This window comes from Trifolium pratense, linkage group LG2, assembly GCF_020283565.1.
Source record: "Trifolium pratense cultivar HEN17-A07 linkage group LG2, ARS_RC_1.1, whole genome shotgun sequence".
Taxonomy (NCBI): Eukaryota; Viridiplantae; Streptophyta; class Magnoliopsida; order Fabales; family Fabaceae; genus Trifolium; species Trifolium pratense.
The window spans coordinates 34,170,648-34,192,395 of NC_060060.1; the positions used below are offsets into that span (position 1 = coordinate 34,170,648).

Here is a 21,748-nt window from a genome sequence, read left to right on the forward strand (position 1 = left end):
GATTTGATCATCTCCAACATCAAGGGAGTCGAAATCCATGTTACAGCAGACTCAATAAGTAGGCTACTTGAAGTGAAGAGAAATGGAGAAACTCTGTATGGAAAAGACTGGTATGCTGCTCAGAACATAAGCAAAGATGATCTAATTGTTGAGATGTTCACTACTGAAGGAGCTTACAAGGAGCAACCACCATCATCTATGCTGAAGAAGGAATTTAAAATCTTCCACAACATGTGTCAACATTCCTTCTTTCCTAGGACAGGAAGCAAAGATAAGGTAACTGATAATGATCTACTTGTCATGTATCATCTATCTAAAGGTATTCCACTTGATTTACCTTATTTGATTCTTCAACACATGATCACAATTGCAAATTCTGGAATCAAAAAGATAGCCTTACCTTATGGAATGTTACTCACTAGGATTTTTAGAGATAACCATGTAGATGAGTCTAAACAACTCTTTGATAATCAATGGTTTACTTTTGGAACAAAAAATCTGAGTCACATGAAAAAGGAAATCACTCCTGGCAACACCTCTACTGATATTGGAAACAAAAGGAAGAGAATTGATCCTGATAACAACCTGGATATGCTTGCTAGAGCATCTGGAGAACAATCTGAGAATGTTCTCCCAACTGGTGAAAATGTGGATATTCACACCACCATCTCTGATACACAGCCAATCAATTTGAATACATCTTTGAATCTTGGACCAACTTTCTCTAATGAAGTAGAAACATCATCTCAACAAGCTGGAAAGATTCTCCAAGGATTTCACTCTACAACTGCTCCATTCAATACCTCTGTGTTTTCACCACTTATGTCATCATCTCATGGAAGCCTGCAATCCATGTTTAGCACTGATTTTGTAAGGAATCTAATGACTTCCAACAGCCCTGATCCATCACAAATACCTGTTCCCATCTTTTCTGCTGGTACACTACCATCTTTACCAAACTCTTTTGCAACTTTGGACTCTTTTTGCTCCTCTGCAAATGCTGCTGCTGCTGCTACTTGGTCTATGCCTGCTGGTTTTGAAGGAAATTTTCAACATGAGGCTGGTACTTCCACTGATCCCAGGCCTCCCAAACGTACCAAGATTGAAAAGAGAATGTCACAGATGAGAAAGGATTTAACTCAGCTGATGAGAGGCATGTCAATGCAAAATGACATGTTAATGTATATTATGCTTGAGTTTCAGATCATGAGAAACTGGTTGAATGAGTGTGTTTGTACTCCTCTTCAGATTGTTCCACCTCCTCCAAATCCACCACCACCTGTTGAGCCATTCCCACAACCTGAAAACTCCACATCCTCTGATGATTCCAGCCCCACCATTCCTGAATAACTTCTGCTGCAACCCTCTTTTTTCTACCCTTTTCAATGATGACAAAGGGGGAGAATGATTTGAGAAAATGAGGGGGAGATTGAACTTGTCTTTTTGAATGCTTAATCATGTTTTAATTTACCTGTTTAGAGGATTAGATATTTTGGGAAGTTCCTTTTGCTACTATTAGAACTTCTCCTACTATGTTTTTATTTTCTAAACTAGGATTTGTATTTTATCTTTTGCTTGAATCATTATGTGTTAATCATGAACTAGAAATCATGTTGGATTCTCACTTTGTGAGCTTGATGATTAATGAAATCTATTTTGATTCATATTATGTGTTTTTGCTCAATTCTTTATGCTTAAGCAATTATGAAAATTGGATGCTTGAATTGAGGGGGAGCTTGAAAATTAAAACACTAAACAATTTATTTGTGTTTATTGATTATATCAGAATCCCATTTTTAAAACATAATTCAAGAAGTTTGTCATCATCAAAAAGGGGGAGATTGTTGAGGCAAAATGCAAAATCCCAATTTGATGTTTTAAAGATAACAAACATCTTAATTATATTTTAAATGTAATTCTGATCTCATTGTTATCTAACAAGTGCTCTTGAGTGTTTTAATTAGTCAGGAACAATTAAGCTTCTAATCTCAATGATATTCATTATGTTTTGGCAAAAAGAGAAGCTTCAGGATCAGTCTGAGAATGATCTCTGGTTTAATTGCAACATTCTTCTCATGAACAAGAATAAATGCAAAAGCACTTATTTCATTAAGTCAACCATATACAAGACAAAGAAGCACTTTATCTTGGTTTTAACTCACAAGATCACAACAGTTCATGAACATTTAAGGCAAGGAATAAGTTGGAAAGAAAGTGACTTTCCTCTTTGGACAAAGTTAATGATCAAGCATGTGCAACATGATAATTTCCCAAGGCATCATCTAATCAGGTGTATCAAGAATATTTGGACAAGAATTACATAGACCAATAAGGATGAGACAACACACATTCAACTCATAGTTGTCATGTACCTTCAATGTCATTATTTAATGAACATTCTCCAAGAGATTAATTCTTAATCAAGAAAAAGAAGTACATGGAAAGGACAAGTGAATAGTTATGCAAGGACATCACAGCTGCATTCCCTTCACACTACAGCTGGCCACAGGTCTGCATCATTCTCCATTTGAAGATCAAGTGCAAAATTCGCCCAGATTAGAGAACGATCTCAGAATGATGCTGAGAATGACTGTCCTTTGCTTTTGAAGTTGCAAGCTCATCTACAGCTGGCCAAAACGTGCCTAAATGATCTATAACGGATATACTTGGTGAGGAAGCAATGAACAACTATCTACAGCCCATTGCAAGCTGTCATTTTGGCCCTTTTAAGTGAAAATATGAAGAACAGCAGGGAGAACGTTCTGAGAAAGATCAGTTTGAGCTTATCCACTCAACAATTCAGCATGAGCTGTCTATTTTGAATCAACTAGCCGTTGGAGAACTTCCTTTGGGACCAAGGAACTGAAGACTCAAGGTTCAACTATAAAAGGAAGGCTTTGGCAACATTGAAGAGCAAGAGTTTTAGCTACAACAATCAATCTACTTGTCTTTGTGATACAAGTTTTCAAGCTCTTCTTTGAAGATCTCTTTCACTCCATATATTGTAATATCATACTAGGATCAGTATCCATTTTGAGTGAACAAAGAGAGATTTTATTGTAACTAGCTTTTCAACTTAGTTTGAGTGAGAAAGCTCTAAGATCCAAACCATTATCAATATTGTAAAGATTGGCTCAAGTCAATACGTAACTATTGATTGAGTGACACCTCATAAAGTCTAGGAAAGACTTAGGTAGATCAAGCAAGTGAAGCTTGGAAGATTGTGATCTTGGATTAGATCAAAGAAGAAGTGTATCTTGAGATCGGTAGAATCTCTTAGTGGACAATCTCACAGGAGCGTGGGGACTGGAGTAGCCCATACTATTAAGGGGTGAACCAGGATAAAATTATTGTGTCTCTTCTCTCCCTTAAACTCATATTAATTTTGTGCAAACACTAACACACACAAATCACTTATTGTTTTTGTTTGCAGCTCAGAGATCGTTCTAAGATCATTCTCCTAACTTATGTTATTTATTCTGAGATCATTCTAACGTATGTTTTGATATCTAATTTTTAAAATGACAATTTTTAAAGGTTCACAATTCAAACCCCCCTTTCTTGTGAAAAACTTTGCTACTTCAAATCTTATAGACCCAAACCACAAATTAATTAAAATGACACCAATATTCGCACTCTCCCACAAGAGAAACAAGACAAAAGTAACAAAATCACCTTGAATCACGATATCACATGCATGTTCTAAAAACCCGCGAATGATGCATAAACAATATGCAAGAAAACTACAAAAACATAAACAAGTTTAATCAAACAAAAATAGACAAAACATATACCACATATAATAAACATTTATATGCAATAAAAAAATAATAGCATGAACTTTAACAAAATAATAATCAACAAAAAATTGTAGTCACAAAAATACAAACATTCAAACGAGCAATAAAGTAATAATCAACAAAAAATTGTAGCCACCAAAATAAACAAATAAATAATTCTAAGGTTTATGTATCATGCGACTATATACAAATGAAATTACTAAACAAAAAAACAAAGAATTTTGTAGATGTAATCGGTGGTGATGAAAGGATCGTAAACAACAACGAGTTCAACATCACCCCTCTTCAAAGCAACTCTAGCAACCAAACGTATGATTCTTCCAAATCCTGACAGTTACAAATACAATTGTGAAAACTTAAATATGGTAAATAATTATAAGCTAGCTTATTGGACTTACCAAACAAAGTCTGACCCATTTTGATTCAAGGGACGTGATCAAGTCTTTTAATTTTGGATCAATCTCAATACCTCTACTACACAACTGTTCATTTCTGTCTTTTTGCCTTCCTTTCATTCACTGTCTCTCTGAACTAGGGGTGAGCAAAAAGTTTTAATCCGACTGCAACCCGTAAAATCCGAACAACCCGTGGGTCTTTCGGGCGGGTTAAAACAGGTGTCGGGTGAAAAAATAAGAAAAAACGAGTTTGCTTGAGTTCATTCGGACGTGTTCGGATTTCAAATATTAAATGTAACATCCCAATATTTTATATTTATTTCAAATATATATTCTTTTTAGATATGTTTTAACTATTTTATATACTATTTTATTAATCTATTTAATCTAATGCGTATGAGATTACTTTCACGTGGGTGAGTGTTAGTAAGTGGTAGCATTTGAATGCACCTAGTCATATAAGTGACCAAGACCAAAATAATAGAACTTAAATAATATTTGTAACCTTTGATTTCTATGACCATTCATCCTTCCCTTTATTATGATCTATTCACGTGTGAGACTAGTGGAAAAATTAAAGAATTTAATTTCCTATATCAGTTGGTACATCAAGCCTCTTGAGTATCACTAATTCCATGCGTTTTTTATCTTCTCATCAGGCTATATATATTGCCATTTAAGCAATTGAGCTGCACCTTCATCCTTAGTTGCCTTGCAAATACCCTTGTTTCTATACTAGCTCTTGGCTGCAAATTCCTTCTATTTACCTTAGACTAATTCCATCTATTATTTCAAAGGTCAGTGAATAAAAAGTATATCCCATGCATTGCTGCCTTACACAAATTATCTGCAACCTACATATAGATTTTAGTTACCTTGGCAACATGAGAGGTTCATACGCCATCATCATAAGTTCATTTACAAATATTTTAAGATTATCAAGCAATCATCTCTTTTTCTCAAGTGATCATCAAGCTTGGTTATACGCTTTATTCTCGTTTAATTCAATTCAGTTTGTGTAAGTCCTCTTTTATTAGTCTTTCTATTCCATTTTTATTTGATTCATGAAAATTCCAATTCAATGAACCTATTTTCGTTTTTCCAAAAGTTGTCATCGTAAAATCTCAATTTCTCCTTCGTTCACCGTGGTATCGTATTTATTTTTGGACAGTGGCTTCTCAACACATAGTACTCCATTTTCAACCGTCGGATCGTCGAAATTAACTTTGGAGTGAGATATATCCTGTGTAGACTGTAGCTACGAATTTAGGCTTAGAGTATTGTGCTTGGAAGGAAATCGGCCAAGGTAAGGGCTTTTTCCCCATACACTCATGCACATAGGGTTTATGTTATAGATTAATAATGGAATATTTAACCGTTAAGAAGGAATAAAAATGGAAGGAATGAAAGAACTATTTTTATAACAATTCTATGCTATTTCATTACATTCTGATTATGTGTGTGTGGCTGATTGTATATTTAATTCTATGATTGTTGTGTTTGTGGTTGATTGTGGATTTGAGTATTTGGTTGGTTTTTGATAAAATGAATATTTGGTGTGGTTTAAAAGAGAAAATTGATTTTTGATTTGATCTGGTGGAAGTAGCGATAATTTTAAAAGAAAGTTTATATTAAGTGCCAAATGGGGCGATTTAATATTTGTGAAGCATAGCATGGCATATAGTCGAGTCATAGGTGCCAAATGGGGCGATTTGTTATTATGTGCCAAATGGGGCGAATACGCTACTTGGGGCGTTAAATTCCAAGTGCCAAATGGGGCGATATCCGGATCATGGTCTAGTTGCATTTCATGCATTATTAGTTTGTATAAATTGCTATTAAAAAGAGTTTCTTGCATCGATTTTATTTTATTACTTTTTATGGCCGAGTATTTTATTTTTAGTTTATAACATTTACCTTCCGTTCGGCATGATTCAATTTGGATAAGGAAATTGACCCTTACATTAAATATGGTTGTAGGTACCAAAGGTGAAATATGAAGTGATGTGTTGCTTGTACGTGCGCGGGGCTAGACAAATCTGGGTTTTATAAATTTGTAATTTAAATGAAATATTCTTTTTATTGTACAAAGATTATTTATAAGTTTAAGTAATTATTATTGTTATTGCATAAAAAAAAAATTAGTCACACCTTTTAAAGAAACAAAGTATTTTTATGAGTAAATTCTTTATTAAAAATATGAGTTGTTACATTAAACCCATTGGTGGTCAGACCCGCCCGAGCCATGCTTACAATTTATTCACATTCTCCTGTGTTCTGAAATACATACTGGCTTACTGCAATATTGTCCCACCACAGTGCACACAAACAGACAAATTAAGTCACACTAATATGGCAAAAGTCAAATCAAACTTTATACTCCACCGTTTAATATTTACACGGTACTTTGCTTAGTATGTCTTATTTTTTCTTTATTAATGTACTTCCTCCTCTCAAGTCACATCATTTTAAACATCACATGCTTGTGTTTTTACTTATAATGTGTAGTTACTACTGATTTATACTGCACCTAGACTACACTAGACATGTTAGTAATAATTACTAGTAAATAAATTTTAAAAAATAGGTAACTTTAATTTCTTTGCGTCCTCTCCAATTTTCAGTTTCACAGTTGAGTTGTTTGTACTTTGTGTACCATTTCAAAGTCCAAAGCTTTGCACCCACTCTCACAATCTCGCTAGTTGCAGCATTCTTACAACTTAAACTTATGCACTATTAGTAAAAACTTCATCTCCATCAACATCATCTCAAAATGTTCAACTTCACTTAAAAATTCACCATCTAAAATTGTTTTTTCTTCATCTTCTTCTAAAGTCACGTGTACTATCCTATGTATACTTTTCTTATAGTCACTGTCCATTAAAAGAGTTGACAAGAGATTTAACTTTTTTTTCTTCTGTTAATTGATCTACTTAAAACACCAAAAGATCTTTGTTACCCGATCAACCCACCAGAAATTATCCGCAACCCGATCCCTCTGCCAACCGACGAAACCGCACAAGCAATTGGTCGGAGATGGGTTGCATTTTTCATTGATCGGTTATTGTTGGTATTGAGTTTTTCGGCCCGAACCCAGCCGAAACCAATCGATGCCCAACCCTACTCTGAACTCAGTAGCCGCTACCGCCATAAGACAAATCGATTCCGGCCACCGAGAGTCCGCACACTAATTCAACATGTTACAAGCTCTACAGTTTGTCACAATAAATGAAGTCTAAACTCCATTGTTTCACTAAAATAATTAGAACCCACATTTCTCCTTCTTTCTTTCACTCATTTCAACCCTAATTCTAAAAAACACATTTCAATCACGAAATAAAACATACAATAAAATACCCCATCCGCAAACCTTTGTTGTCAAACTTAATACTTTCACTTTCAGCCCTTTTGAACGTCGTTATGTCATTTGTGAGATCAATTGAAAACAACTTCATATCCTTTTTCTATATGATAATTTTTTTGTTTTTTGTTTTTCTTTGTGTGTGTTGTTTGTTTTTCATGTTGCTTTAAACTTAAAAAGACTAGGAAGAATAGTATAGAGTTTCTGAAAGATCCACTGATCATATTCCACTACATCATTGACTTTGAGGGATGTGTCACTAATATCGACATAATGAGCCAAGTTACAAAGATAATCATCACCGACCCACTTATCATACTAAAATGAAATCTCTCAACGACCAACCCTACAAATAAAACCATTTTTAAGGACATCATTCACTTTGACAATTGTTCTCAAAACACACGAAGAACGCTGAGAAACATTAGTTTACCAGAGGTGGGTATCACCAAGATATTTACTATTAAACATTTGGACCCATAGTTTTTGAGGACTATTGAGAATGCCCCAAACATGTTTCCCCAACATAGCTGTCTCTGCCTTTCTCGTTGTTCTAATGTCAAGACTTAACCTAGTTCTTAACCATACTTAACGCAGTTCTCTATAGACTTTTGATACCACAACATTTTTTCTTGAGCAAAAATGACGTTATAGTCTTGCTGAAGTTGACGCTCAAGAAGGATTAAATATGATGTGTAATAAATGTCAAGTTGTTGATGAACACCTTTTGACCTAGCTTCAATTGTGCGCTTGTTCCTGAAAATATTGCCAAAAACCTCTTTATTAAAAATAATAGAATGATCTTGGACTTGAAAGTTTGAAAACAAAGACAATACATTTTTAATCATTACAATTAAATAACAAAATTCAGAAACATCATTAAGTCGATAATTGATTGCATCCACAACACTTTTGGATTCTGTTTCAAAAATGACATCTATGAGGTCTATACATTCCACTTCCTTCATTGCATTAAGTAAATCAGTTATCAATAACATCTCCTTCAACGATATAGTAGTTTTCATTTATCCAATAAACTTTATAATTTAATGACTAGTTTTATGAATTTCGTGTGTCCATTTCCAACATTCTTAAAAGAAGTGTGACCTATTTTTAGTTTTAGTTTAAACAAAATGTAATTAATTAATCATAAAAAATGTAATTAATTAATTAATAACATTACTTATATTAGATTTTTTTTTGTCATGACATTAATCGAAAACTCGGTATCCGATACTAGGATCAATTATTGTTTATTTTAATTATTACATTACATTATTTACACTGTTAATTTTATGAAAAAAATAAAACTTGTTTAAACAAGAAAATATATAAATAAAAAACGTTATTTTTATGCAGAAAAACATTTTTGTCACAAAAAAGAAGAAAAAAACAAAAACTATAATAACAACAATAAAAGATGTATTGATACCGGCCTCCTATCGCATCTTCTTCTTCTTCTTCTTATTCTTAAACCCTAATCAGCTAACTTAAAACCCTAACGGCTCATTCTTCACAAACCTAGCAACTATAACCTTGCGACAACGACGATGGTGGAGCTCGATAACCAGAAGGAAGCACCTATCCCATCCGATTACAATGAAGATTCCGATGACTCTGACTCCACTCAACATTCCGACGAATCTGATTTCGAGGTATTCCATCTTCACTTTCTTCATTCACTTTTACTCATTATACTAGACTAGATTCATTCTGCAGCTTGCTTGCTTTGTTATTGTAGGACTCTTCTGCAGATAAAGACGGCGACTCTTCTTCCGGTTCATCTGATTCCGATTCCGATTCCAAATCTGAATTAGAAGATGGTTCCCCTGCTCAGGATAACTCCGGCGATTCAGAAGACGCAGAATCTCAAGACGAGGTCAGTTTCATCACTTTCTTTTGTCTCAAAACGTGTTTTTGTTCTTATTTTATTAATTAATTAATAATGTGCTCAAAATGAATTATTGCAGGACGATGTCAAATCAGAAGGTGGAAGTGAGGGCTCTGATATTCATCAGGAAGGAGTAGGAGGAGATGAGAGTGATTCATCTGAGGATGAGGTGTTTATATCATCTCATCATTCTAATTATTTGTTGTAATTGATTTCCATTTCTAATATAGAGCTGAGTTTGATTACTTTGTCGTTCCTTTTTCTTAGGTGGCTCCGCGAAATACTATAGGAGAGGTCCCTTTGAAGTGGTATGAGGATGAACCCCATATCGGATATGACATCAAGGGAAAGAAGATTAAGAAGAAAGAAAAGGAAGACAAATTGGGTTCTTTTCTTGCTAATGTTGATGATTCTAAGAATTGGTTAGTCTCTATTTTGATTTTCATTATTGCATTCTGTTTGTACTTGTTAACATGTATAAGTTAGTTACATACAAGTGTGTCTTATATAACCTTTGAAGACTAAAATTCGACTAAGAATGCTTTGTATATTTTTCTTTTTAAGTGTGTAGATTGTTAATAGGATGCATAGATTTGGAGTTGTAGGGTTTGGTCTGTTTAGATTGTTTATATAGATTTTGAGAGCATTTGGTGATATCCATGTTTATTTTTGTTGCTAAGAGGATTACTTACAACCATTGATGGAGGATGCTGCATCTGTGTTTGTAGAAAACATCATTGATTTGCTTTTATTCTTGACCATTTAGGCGGAAGATCTATGATGAGTACAATGACGAGGTAGTGGAGCTTACAAAAGATGAAATAAAAATTGTGCGCAAACTAATGAAGAATCAGGCACCACATACTGACTTTGATCCATATCCGGTCTGTATTTACTTTCATTTCTTTTTTTTTAGACTATTAATCTCAGTGTTATCGATAATCGGTCATGGCGGATTTTGGTCTCTCCGATATGATAAAAATCGGTCGATATGGCGGTTTTTCTGCCATAATCCACTATAGCTGCACCACAAAACGGCTGTTATGGCGAGTTTTTAATTTTCGGCTCTCCTCCATGGACCGCCATCGACAACACTGATTAATACAAGTATTGAAACAAAATTAGCATCCATAATTCCTTAAATGCATTTCTCCTTCGTAATGTGCAGACATATGTTGATTGGTTCAAATGGGATGGTGCCAAGCATCCATTGTCTAACGCACCTGAACCCAAACGAAGGTTCATTCCTTCAAAGTGGGAAGCTAAAAAGGTAACAATTCTTCCTTCATTTACATTTTGTACATAATGTGAAATAAGTCAACTAGATGGGAGATTATGCAAGTTAGAAAAATAAAGGAAATTGATTTCTCTTATCAATCATCTACTTCCATGACTCTACAGGTTGTGCAATATGTTAGAGCCATTCGCAATGGATCAATAACTTTTGACAAGCCAAAGGAGGAGGATGATGCATATCTCTTGTGGGAAGATGATTCTGGTTTGACAGAAAAGGCAAATCATTTGGCTTACGTTCCTGCACCAAAGCAGAAACTTCCTGGTATTAAATGGGACTTGAATTTTGGAGTTCAATATAATATTAGTTTTTCTTTTGAGGTGCTTTTGGTGTTAATAATTTCATTTTGCTTATCAGGCCATGATGAGTCATATAATCCTCCTTTAGAGTACATTCCAACCCAAGAAGAGATTAATTCGTATCAATTGATGTATGAAGAAGACCGCCCTAAATTTATCCCAAAAAGGTACTGTGCTTTGAGTATAAATATTTTTGCCTACGTCTCTCTTTATGCAGTTGAACTAATACATTTTAATCTCCAGGTTTACATCTATGAGAAGCATCCCTGCTTATGAGAATGCTATGAAGGAGTCTTTCGAACGCTGTTTGGATTTGTACTTGTGCCCTCGAGTTCGAAGAAAACGTGTAAGTGAATAACGTATCAAATAACTACTTTACTAGTATTTTCTTTGCTTGTCAAGTGTTTTAATTTGTCGCTACTTTTTACTTACTATTTTGTGTGTTCCGTAGCTGGTATAATTCATTTATATTTTGTTTTTCTCCCATGTCCAGCTTAATATTGATCCTGAATCTTTAAAGCCAAAGCTTCCAAATAAAAAGGAGCTTAAGCCTTACCCCATAACATGCTATATCGAATATAAAGGCCACGAAGGTGCAGTTACATCAATTTCAGTTGAAGCTTCAGGACAGTGGATGGCTTCAGGTACATGGATGTTGATAACAAATATTTTGGCTCCAATTAAACAGTGGAGATCGGTATCCTTACTTATTTGGATTTTGTGCAGGTTCAAGTGATGGAACTGTCCGTGTCTGGGAGGTTGAAACAGGCAGATGTCTGAGACGGTGGGAGATTGGTGAAGCTGTAAACTGTGTTACTTGGAATCCTCTGCCTGATATTCATATTCTGGCCGTGTCTGTGTAAGTCGGGTTTCATTGATTATAAAATCATGTTTTTTGTATATATAATATTGAAATTTTCCTTTCTGATATACACATGACTTGATTGTGAACATAAATCGATGTTAAATCTTCCATTTAGGGGACAAGATGTACTTCTTTTAAACACTGGCTTGGGTGATGAAGAAGAACAGCAAAGGATTAAGGAACTTCTCTTGGTTGACTCACCAAAAGCATCAGAGGAGACTGGTCAGTGTTGTTGTTACTTCTTTGGTTTTAATCTAAACATCAATCCAAAATAAGGTTCTAAGGGGTATCAACTCCCACATTGGCATATGACCCCACCTAAACTTTTAATTATAGAAAAGCAAGTCAGCTCAGAATTTATAGCTAACTGGCCGCTGCGGAAGGACAATTGACTTTATATTTGCAGCAATACTTATGATGTCTGATGTTTCATGCTACTTTATTTTGTTATTTCCTAACCACACTCGTGTTTGCAGGCAAGAAAGCACCCAGTGTAAGCTGGCTCAAAGACGATAAACATGACGGTATAAGGTTAAGGCATTTAAAGGTATTTCGATGTCTCCATTTCTAGTAAAGGTTCGCTTGTTGGTTGGAATTTTGAGTATTTATATTGAACATTAGTTGATGTGTTCATGCAGACTGTTACTAGCGTGGAATGGCACAGGAAAGGAGACTACTTTTCAACAGTGATGCCAGCAGATATCCTTTTTTAGTGCTGTGTCAGTTTTAGCTGATAGTCTGATACATACCTTCTTTATTGTTTATTTATTAGCTAATAATAATAGTTACATTTTTCCAACAAGTGAACAATAACGCACATAAAATCCTCACATACCTATCATTGCACATGTAGTCATGTATGTTGCTGCATCATACCTTAGTAGTAGTCTGTAACTCTGTATGTCTTTCAACACAGCTTGAATCATCACTGGCTTTTGACACATTTAATGACCATGAATAGAACCATTTAGACGTGAGCTGTTAGTCATCATGTAATTCCACTCACTACATGTAAGATCTGCTTCCATTAATGTCTGTGTTTAGTGTGTGAATAGTTTATTCACGGACCTTATAGAAAACCACTTCTTAATTACCAACTTTTAGCTGATTTTTTTAATCTTAAGGAAAATTAATGAGGTATAAAATTTTAAACCCGGGATTGATTCATTATTTCTTTAACATATTCTTTACGCGAATCAAGATCAGTTCTGATACACCAGTTATCCAAGAAACTTTCACAAAAGCTTCCATTCAAGTTACACGGACTTGCTGTTAGATCAACATTCCATCCATCCCGTTCCATCTTCTTTATTTGTACAAAAAAGACTGTTCGTGTGTATGATTTATTGAAGAGAAAACTCATAAAAACGCTTTATACCGGTCTCAAAGAAGCCTCATCAATTGCAGTCCATCCTGGAGGTATCATTATTAGTTATGAAGAAATTAAGTTATCAGTTTTCTTCTAGTTATAAATGCAGTAAATCATTCATCATAATTGTGTCTGTACACATTCCATGCAGGTGATAATTTAATTGTGGGGAGCAAAGAAGGGAAGCTTTGTTGGTTTGACATGGACCTTTCGGCTAAACCATATAAAACTCTTAAGTAAGTCTTTTCTTGTAGTTAATTGAAAGCAATTCAAAACTCGTGACATTCTGTTTTGCCATAGTGGTTTTCTGCAGTCCAATGCAGATTAAGTTATACACTATGTGCAAGAGATCTCTTTGAAAGCTTGGAGAAAATAATTTTCTTTAAGGCATAAACCTTCACAATTTTCTTGAAAGATTGACCTGTGAAAAAGCTGGACTATAATAAGGCTTGATCTTTTTATTGCTATCGTTTGCTAATGAATGTTAACTTTTCTGTTAATTTTAATCATGGCAATAATTTTTATCATTTAGAAGTCTATTTTCTTGTTTGATTTATGTTTTATTTTCTATTTTTATCCTTAACTACACAGCTGTTACATTTTGCTTTGTTTCCAATTCCAAAATTCTGTATAAGAAACTGTTACCGAAATTCTGTATGAGGAACCAATTGTTTTATAGTTCTCGCGATTGCAGAGTCTAGGGAAGGGTGTATTTAGCCTTATTTGAGTAATAGTCTTCTTTGAATAATAAAAAGGTTCATTATACAACTTTACCATGTGATTAGTGATTCGGTAACATTTTTTAATTAGAAGTAAATACGAATGAAAACATAAACCTAGCAAGCCTTAAGTGTGACTTTGTATTTGTTTTTCCTTTAATTTATGGTGTAATTAGTGTTGTCTGCCAAACTCATTTGTATATCGTTAATTAATTTTTTGATTTCGACTTGGACTGTGTGCCCATTTCCTGGGAAACACTTTTTATTTGCTTGTAGCTTCTTGGCAAACTCCACCGATACCTAGATATTGAGCTGTTTATTTGTCTTGTAACAATTTAGATAAGAAACATCACTGTTTGCAATTTGATGTCATGCCACGGATTTTTTTTGTAATAATTTGATGTCATTGCAGGTGTCATCCAAAAGATATCAACAACGTAGTCTTTCATCGTTCATATCCCTTGTTTGCTTCGTGTTCAGATGACAGCACTGCATATGTTTTTCACGGAATGGTTTATTCTGATCTCAATCAAAATCCTCTTATTGTTCCTTTGGAAATTCTACGGGGCCATGCAAATTCAAATGGTAGAGGTGAGACTTCTGTTTATGATATCGTTAACTAGTCAAAAGAAGAGTTGGCATATTGTCTGATATTTGGTATTTCTCTTCTAGAAGAGTCTATTTAAGAGTCAGTATCATGGTTTGAGATGAGTGTTGACAAATGTTGAGATTCAATTTTGTGCAAGATTTAGTTCAAGTTACCTTTGATAAAAAACAAATAAGTATATGTATTTTAACAACAAAATAAATTTTGGATAGTAGGATATGAAGAACCAAAATTTGGGAGTAGTTTATATTGGCATAACTTGCTGCTTCTGTTCTTAGAGGTTGTTGTATAGTTAAATAATTCATTAGCACATCCAAATTATGGAACCAAGGAAAAGTCATCTGCAGATGGTTGGACTACATGCATAAAACACCAAAATAAAATGCATAATGTTAATGCATGATCCACAAATGTTTCATCAACCAGCCATGTATTGTCCTCTTCAATTTTATGTTCCATTATACATCTTGTTATGCTTTGACAGTGCATTGAAAATAACTACTTACATTCTAACAATTGAATAAGACATTTTTATCTTACCTCTTAATTTTATTTGCATTGCAGGAATATTGGACTGTAAATTTCACCCCAGACAACCCTGGTTATTTACGGCTGGTGCTGATCAGTTGATTAAACTTTACTGTCACTACTAGAAAATGTTCTGATAAATTCATGCATGATTGACGGATGATATCTAAGAAGCTTGCAACTCTTATCTCCAATTTTGTTCACCAATTGTTAAACAGAAAGCTGAAACCACTGCTATCCCAGGTTAAGGGGTTAGCAAGTTTCCCGGCTCTATAATTTTGTTGTTTATGGGAAATTGCTAGAGTTTGTTTTCTACACATCATATTTATTTCTTAGAATTTGTTTGTGCTCAGCAAAAATTCATTAAGATTGAAATAGAACCGTAATTTAGATCTAATATATATACATCTATTAGAAATCAATTATTTTAAGAAATCCAATTGATGTTTTCGTTTTTGCAAATGATAGTTGTTACAAAATGATGTGTACATGAATTGCAATAGTGTGACATCGTCTCTAATTTTGCATTCTCTGGTACGATGATTGGTCATTTTCCTTTCATAACACATTTTTACCCATAATAATTGCTGTGTTCATTTCTCGTCATGAAAGAGGTCTATGATGCATGGTGCTTGCATTAATAGTATGCAAGATATATTTTTATGAGGCTAAGTCAAACATACCCACCTGTCTGCCGTTCCAAAAAAATAAAAAATACTCATCTGTCCACTACTATACATTTCTTGACATACGACAATAATTTTTTCTTTTTGATTATAGAGAAAACGAAGATAACAAATGAGATCAAAATAATTTTTTCTGATAAGCTTCTTTTATATAGCACACTATTGTTTCTAGGGTATGCTAACATGTGCCCTTAAGGCAGACACATGTTAGCTTTTCCCTTGTTTCTATTCTAGTAAACTAACCTCGGTTGACAACAGTTCACATGTTTTCATCATAACAATGCAAATGTTAATTGCTATTCCCTCCGTCCCAAAATGAGTGAGCCATTTTGAGTATATATACTATTCACATATTTTACTTTGACCCCATTTTTTTACTAATAAATAAAAACAAATATTGGCATATAAGATGTTGGATTCATCTCGATGAGTATTTTCAAAATATCATATTTTTATAATTTTTACTATTATACAATTAAAAATATTAATCGTCAAAGTTATGCATTGGCACATGCGTGATGCAGTCAACTGACTCAGTCATTGTGGGACGGAGGAGTATTATATGCATCCATCTCAACTAAACTCACTATCTACTGACTTATGAATCTCAGCCCCACATTGGCAACAAACTGGTAACATTACATTCTACACTGCCAACTAAATAGTGTCCCACAACTTGATTCAACTCATCTCAACACAATGTGTTCAATACTATAATTCATACAACCAATCTAGCGCAACATCAACCATCTATCCACCAAAGAGTGATCAACACCTCATAAGATTAGACATACATTCCATAACACTATATATCACCAGGTCAACACTCCTCGGTCATACATCATCATGCGAGTACTTCATCAATGGCAACACCCAGATGTAGAGCATGTCATCAACCAAGCATGCTAATATGCTATAGCTCCACAACATATATATATATCATACCAATTTAGCATGTTAACACATAAAAATAGGCATACTAGCTGAGAGCATAAACAACACAAGCATCCTCAACCAACAGTTAGATTATCCTATTATTGATAAATCTAAAATATCTGAACTTCAATTGGTACTATTTATCAAAAATCACCGATGTTTTTAAGTGTAAGATTAATCAACCACTAGTAGAACTTGGGGTCCCTACATGTTAAATTGCCTAATTCTACTCTTACCTCCCAGCTAATTGATGATTTCCTATCTACCTAAACACAAAGTATAACATAAGCTCCAAATAGAAACAACCCTGTCCTTCAAACATCGTACGAGAAGAGCACAAACCTCACAAACTGCCACAAATAGTTTCAACACTGCATCAGTTCCAAATCTTATCCCGATACAATTTAAACATTGCATATACAATTTTGTAGATGTTTAGCCACATTAAATTTCTTTCATTTGTGGCAAAATTATGGTATTCAAACATACATGCCAGTTTCGTTAAATTCGGCAATGTAAAACAGGTAGCCATTCTAAAAACATCATGATTTTAACATTACTGAGCTACAGATACAAACAATAAACAGTAGTAACTGAGTAATAATAATGGAAGCCTTCTTCCACTGTGTGAAAGCATTATAATATTGAATTTACTATACATCACATGTCTTACTTTATTTCCATTAGTGTTTATGAAAAATTACAAGATTGGCATATACTTATCTTCTCGCTTTGTTTTGTACCAAAATATCACAACAGCTGAACCGCTGCTATGGAAGGTATTTTTTCTCGCAATTTCTGTGTAACAGCAACACGCACAGTCATGACACCAGCAGCTGGACCTGTGATTCGGACCTTTACAATTGGCTCCTCAATAGCTACCAATTCAAGAGATCCACCAGCTGCCCCAACCAGGTACGGCCTTATTTCCTCTAGAACCTGAAACAGTTACTACGCATTAAACTCTGTAAACGTTTCAGATATAATATACATAAACATGTACTCTTTAAGACAAGTGAACAGGTACTGCATTTCACGATGGAAAAAGTAATTAAACTAGCTAAGAACGATGTTAATCTCGATATAATAATGATTTGAAAAGACAGAATAGAAAGACTCCATCTCTTGAACCAAAAAACCGAGAAGAAAAACTCCATCTTTGTCCCATTTCTTGTGTCAATATTAAGCTTATTTTGATCTTTTAGACCAGACTCAACAACCATAATCCTATACATACAGCAAAATGCAGAACATTGACAAAGCGTCTTTCTTTAACTGAAACACAAGGCTTGATATTGAGGTTTAAGCTACATAGTGATAGCTAGTACTCAATCTGAAATCCCATTCCACCGTGTAAATAGTGTAAAGATTTGAGTAACAGCACATAGTGAAAGGCTAGAGATTTACTTTCTATTGCATAAAACTGACTACTTTAATGGAAATATGAACGTAAATTTTTAGTAAACTTATATATTACAAAATAGTACTTTTAAGAAATTTTATAATGATTAACTGTACCCCAAATGGACTGAATTTGACAAACGACTTGTCTTGATTGTGTCATAAAACTATATAGTAAATAGAATGGTTTGAATTTCACAAATAATCTGTCTTCTATGATTAATTAGACCACTTAGCACCAGTTATCATTCATCAACTCTTTTTACATTTGAAGTCAATCATCAGATCATCTTTGTTGTTTGATATTAGTTTTTAAAAATTACTTTTGGGTTTTAAAAATACATTGCTTCAAGAGGTGTTTTGTATATATACCCTTATTAAGTTGTAACAAGAAATATCTGGCAATAATAATGTATTGTTTTGTTTCCCTCCCAAAGCCTATGCATATGTGTAGGCATTCCAGAAAGCGAAAACATGCAGAATAAGCAGTTTAGCATATGCATAATCATAATGTTATACATAACTAACCAACTAACCTTCTCTATATTTTCATCATTTAGCTCAAGACCGGTTTCTTCATCAGCTATGGGTTCGACTGCGACTATTTCAGGGATCTTTTCCATTAATCGACGTTCAATGCCCATTTTCATTGTCATAACAGAACTGGGACAAGATCCACAAGCACCCTGTAACTTCAAGCGTACAACATTGCCATCGATTTCATGCAGTGCGACATTTCCACCGTCTGAAATGAGATACGGCCGAATTTCATCCAACACAGTTTCTACATTTTCAGCAGTTAATGGTAATTCTACAGCTGGATTTGGAGTTGCAACTGCCTTTATAACTGTAAAAACATAATAATGATTAATGAAGATCACATTATTGGGAAAATATGATGGATAATAGAATTGGGCATAGTGAAGCTGAAGTAGTATAGTATGTATTTTTTTTGCATATTTAACAAACAATTTTTGAAATGGAAGAATTAAGGTTTGAATATTGAAGAGGGAGGGAACTAACTAACCAAATGGAGGTGTAGAGTGCGGTGAATGAAACCAAAGATTATTGTTATTTGTCCTCTTCTTAAGAGGAAGAAGATGGGTACCGAAAAACCTTTTTGTATCCTGAAACGAGGAAACAATATTAGAACCTTTTTGGTGTGATATTATTATGATTATTATTGAAGAAAGAGCAAAGAAGAAGAAGATAACCTTTTTGGTGGCGGCGGAGGAAGAGGAAGAAGAAGAAGAAGGTTGAAGGGCGGTGCCTCTGCAGTAGTAAGATTGTGCGTTGAGCAGCACCACACCTTGCATCGCTTTCTTTCTGGAGAAAATCAAAATAATTGTTTTGTTTGACCTAACTCAATCACAGATTCGACAAAGTTTGTGTTTTTGTTTGCTTTGTCTTTTCCTTTTTCGTTCTCACCACCCAAACTCACTCACACCATCATCGTTCGTTGTTGTTGTTGTTGTTAGTTAATCTCAATTCGCAGTAACTTCCGTTTCTCCCTCTGCTTCCTTCGTTTTGGGCCTCTTCTTTAAGCCCAACCTTTTTTTAATATCACTTTACACCCCTAACTTCAAATACATAATCATATATAACATCTGTTAGTTAGTTACTTAAGTAGCAGATTTTAAAAATAAGAATTTTTCATACTAGGGTTTCCATATCCAAGACCAAGAGTGTGAAAGGTTGTGATTTATTACCAGATCTTTAGGGAGAGTAACCAATTATAGTCACTTTTAGTCATGTACATGCCGTTTTTGTTGTTTGTCCAAATGAAGGTGTCCTCGATGGAATCATTGAACTTGAAGTTAGTGTTGTTAATGACATCAGAAACTAGTGGGGGTAGCTGAGTGTAGAGACTCTGAGTATGAGGATTCCATGTTGAAAGCACGTCTTTTACTAAAGAGTTGCAGATCATGTATATCGACATAGGGAACGAGTGATCCAAGACGACCAAGAGCGGTACAAGGAGTGAACTATTGTGTTTCTTCCCTCAAATTTCACATTTTTATAACGTCCGCTACTTAAGTAGAGGATTCTGTCCACTATTTAAGTAGAGAACTGGTTAAAATCTTGGTAGACTGTTTTTTCATCAAAATTTCTCATTTTTATAACGTCCGTTACTTAAGTAGCAGAAGACGTAGGGCACACGAGTAAACAATAGGGTGACAAAAGTAATTTTCATCATTTTTTGTCAAACTAAAAATTAAATATTAATAGATTTAATTTGGATACACATATTGAAATTTGAAAACAACATAAAACAATTTGTTTATTTAAACTGATTATTCTAGTTTGTTTCCTCCGTAGAAATATTTGCAAGTTCCAATGGGTGGCAGATTGGAAGATCCTTGTTCTTAATTTGACATGGAGGATACAGAATCATACAAACATTAACTTTTACAGAAAACATCAAAAAAAAAAAAAGACACACATCCCAGAAATTAATGATACAAATTTCAACCTTTGGACCTCTAACTGTCCAATTAATTAATAATCCCAATCACACACATGAATGAATTAAAAAAAAAAAACAACACATACATTAAAAAGGAGAAGCATAAAGAGGATTATTATGGTGATTAGTAGAAGAAGAATTCTTTCTTTTGAAAAACAAATCACCAAGAAGAGGAATAATAGGCTTCTGCTTAGTGCTCTTATTATTAAACCTCTTTTTCCCTCCTCCAAAAAGATGATCATTTTCTCCAAGATTAATCATCTCAGACAGTGTTTGTGTATTCCTCATCTTTTTTTCACCTTCCTTAATATTATTATGAATGTTTTGTCTCTCAACAATGTTCTCAAACCTCACAGTTTTTGCAGCTGCTTTTCCAGCTGCAGCAGCTTCAGCTTGAGCCAATTTGGACATGTTCTTGTGAAGCTCAGCATTCAATGTTGCCAATGCTACCTCTGTTTCACTCCCTCTTTCCTTCAACATCTTCAATTCTGTTTTCGTTTTCTCAAGCTCCGCCTCTAGCTTCTTTACTGTATCAAAAAGGCTATTAGTATTATTGTTGTTGTTTTCTTCTTCTTTAAATGATGATGGTGATTTGATGGGACTAAATGGTGATGGTGATGATGGCATTGATCTCCATGATGGTTCTCGCTTAATAGTTACCGAAGGAGAATAATAAGGTGCGGTAGTAGCAGACGTAGTACTAGTAGTAGTTTCTGAGAAAGAGAATGGTTTTGGAGATGGAGAGTATATTTCTCCAACAAGAAGGCGTTCTCCGAAGATAGCTACGGCTTCTTTGACGGAGCTGAAAGGACGAGATGTGTCCACGGTGGAGCTATAATCAACCGTAGGGCTCTCCGAGATGATAGGCTCGGGCTCCATTGTTTTTGTTTTGATTTATTTGTTGAAGGATATGAGAATTATTATGAGTATACTACTAGTATTTGTTTGAGGTGAAGGGTTGGTTGGTGTTTTAATTGTTGGTTTCTTTGCTTCTACTTCAGACCAGTTCATATAGCTAGCAATAGGTATATATATAGAATAGGGATAAAGTAAGAAATATGGTAAGTTGTTATTTGAAGGCTAAGACACACAAAAAAAATGGGATTGTGTTGGTGTTCATGAAGATGACC

General features: G+C 34.3%; 3 protein-coding genes across 4 annotated transcripts; 1 reads left to right on the forward strand and 2 right to left on the reverse strand.

Moving 5' to 3' along the window:
* The first annotated feature begins 8,962 nt into the window (after window positions 1-8,962).
* On the forward strand, window positions 8,963-15,584 carry LOC123910742 (ribosome biogenesis protein BOP1 homolog). 2 transcript variants are annotated; one of them, XM_045961945.1, is made up of 18 exons: window positions 8,963-9,211; window positions 9,298-9,435; window positions 9,527-9,616; window positions 9,715-9,869; window positions 10,214-10,331; window positions 10,616-10,717; window positions 10,849-11,005; window positions 11,099-11,207; window positions 11,284-11,386; window positions 11,534-11,684; window positions 11,767-11,899; window positions 12,021-12,127; window positions 12,382-12,452; window positions 12,544-12,604; window positions 13,097-13,324; window positions 13,426-13,510; window positions 14,406-14,584; window positions 15,165-15,584. In XM_045961945.1, exons 1-18 carry the CDS (start codon window positions 9,107-9,109, stop codon window positions 15,251-15,253), a joined length of 2,181 nt encoding a protein of 726 aa, XP_045817901.1. In that variant the 5' UTR covers window positions 8,963-9,106; the 3' UTR covers window positions 15,254-15,584. The 2 variants fall into 2 exon arrangements, with proteins under 2 accessions (XP_045817901.1, XP_045817900.1); XM_045961944.1 differs by having other exon boundaries at window positions 8,980-9,211; window positions 10,849-11,207.
* Window positions 15,585-17,281: 1,697 nt separating this feature from the next.
* Window positions 17,282-19,749, reverse strand: LOC123910743 (nifU-like protein 2, chloroplastic). The gene is made up of 4 exons (XM_045961946.1): window positions 19,366-19,749; window positions 19,179-19,278; window positions 18,688-18,998; window positions 17,282-17,689 (listed from the first exon to the last, which is right to left on the reverse strand). Exons 1-4 carry the CDS (start codon window positions 19,465-19,467, stop codon window positions 17,501-17,503), a joined length of 702 nt encoding a protein of 233 aa, XP_045817902.1. The 5' UTR covers window positions 19,468-19,749; the 3' UTR covers window positions 17,282-17,500.
* Window positions 19,750-20,406: 657 nt separating this feature from the next.
* Window positions 20,407-21,603, reverse strand: LOC123910744. Its single transcript, XM_045961947.1, has one exon. It carries the CDS (start codon window positions 21,495-21,497, stop codon window positions 20,706-20,708), a length of 792 nt encoding a protein of 263 aa, XP_045817903.1. The 5' UTR covers window positions 21,498-21,603; the 3' UTR covers window positions 20,407-20,705.
* Between the last annotated feature and the right edge of the window lie 145 nt (window positions 21,604-21,748).

Coding starts and splice junctions, on each gene's coding strand:
- LOC123910742 (XM_045961944.1), top strand. CDS start 9,107: ATGGTGGAGCTCGATAACCAGAAGGAAGCACCTATCCCATCCGATTAC. Junction 9,617..9,714: donor GTGATTCATCTGAGGATGAG/GTGTTTATATCA, acceptor CCTTTTTCTTAG/GTGGCTCCGCGAAATACTAT. Junction 12,128..12,381: donor AAAAGCATCAGAGGAGACTG/GTCAGTGTTGTT, acceptor TCGTGTTTGCAG/GCAAGAAAGCACCCAGTGTA.
- LOC123910743 (XM_045961946.1), bottom strand. CDS start 19,467: ATGCAAGGTGTGGTGCTGCTCAACGCACAATCTTACTACTGCAGAGGC. Junction 19,279..19,365: donor CCTCCGCCGCCACCAAAAAG/GTTATCTTCTTC, acceptor TCCTCGTTTCAG/GATACAAAAAGGTTTTTCGG. Junction 18,999..19,178: donor GCACTCTACACCTCCATTTG/GTTAGTTAGTTC, acceptor ATGTTTTTACAG/TTATAAAGGCAGTTGCAACT.
- LOC123910744 (XM_045961947.1), bottom strand. CDS start 21,497: ATGGAGCCCGAGCCTATCATCTCGGAGAGCCCTACGGTTGATTATAGC.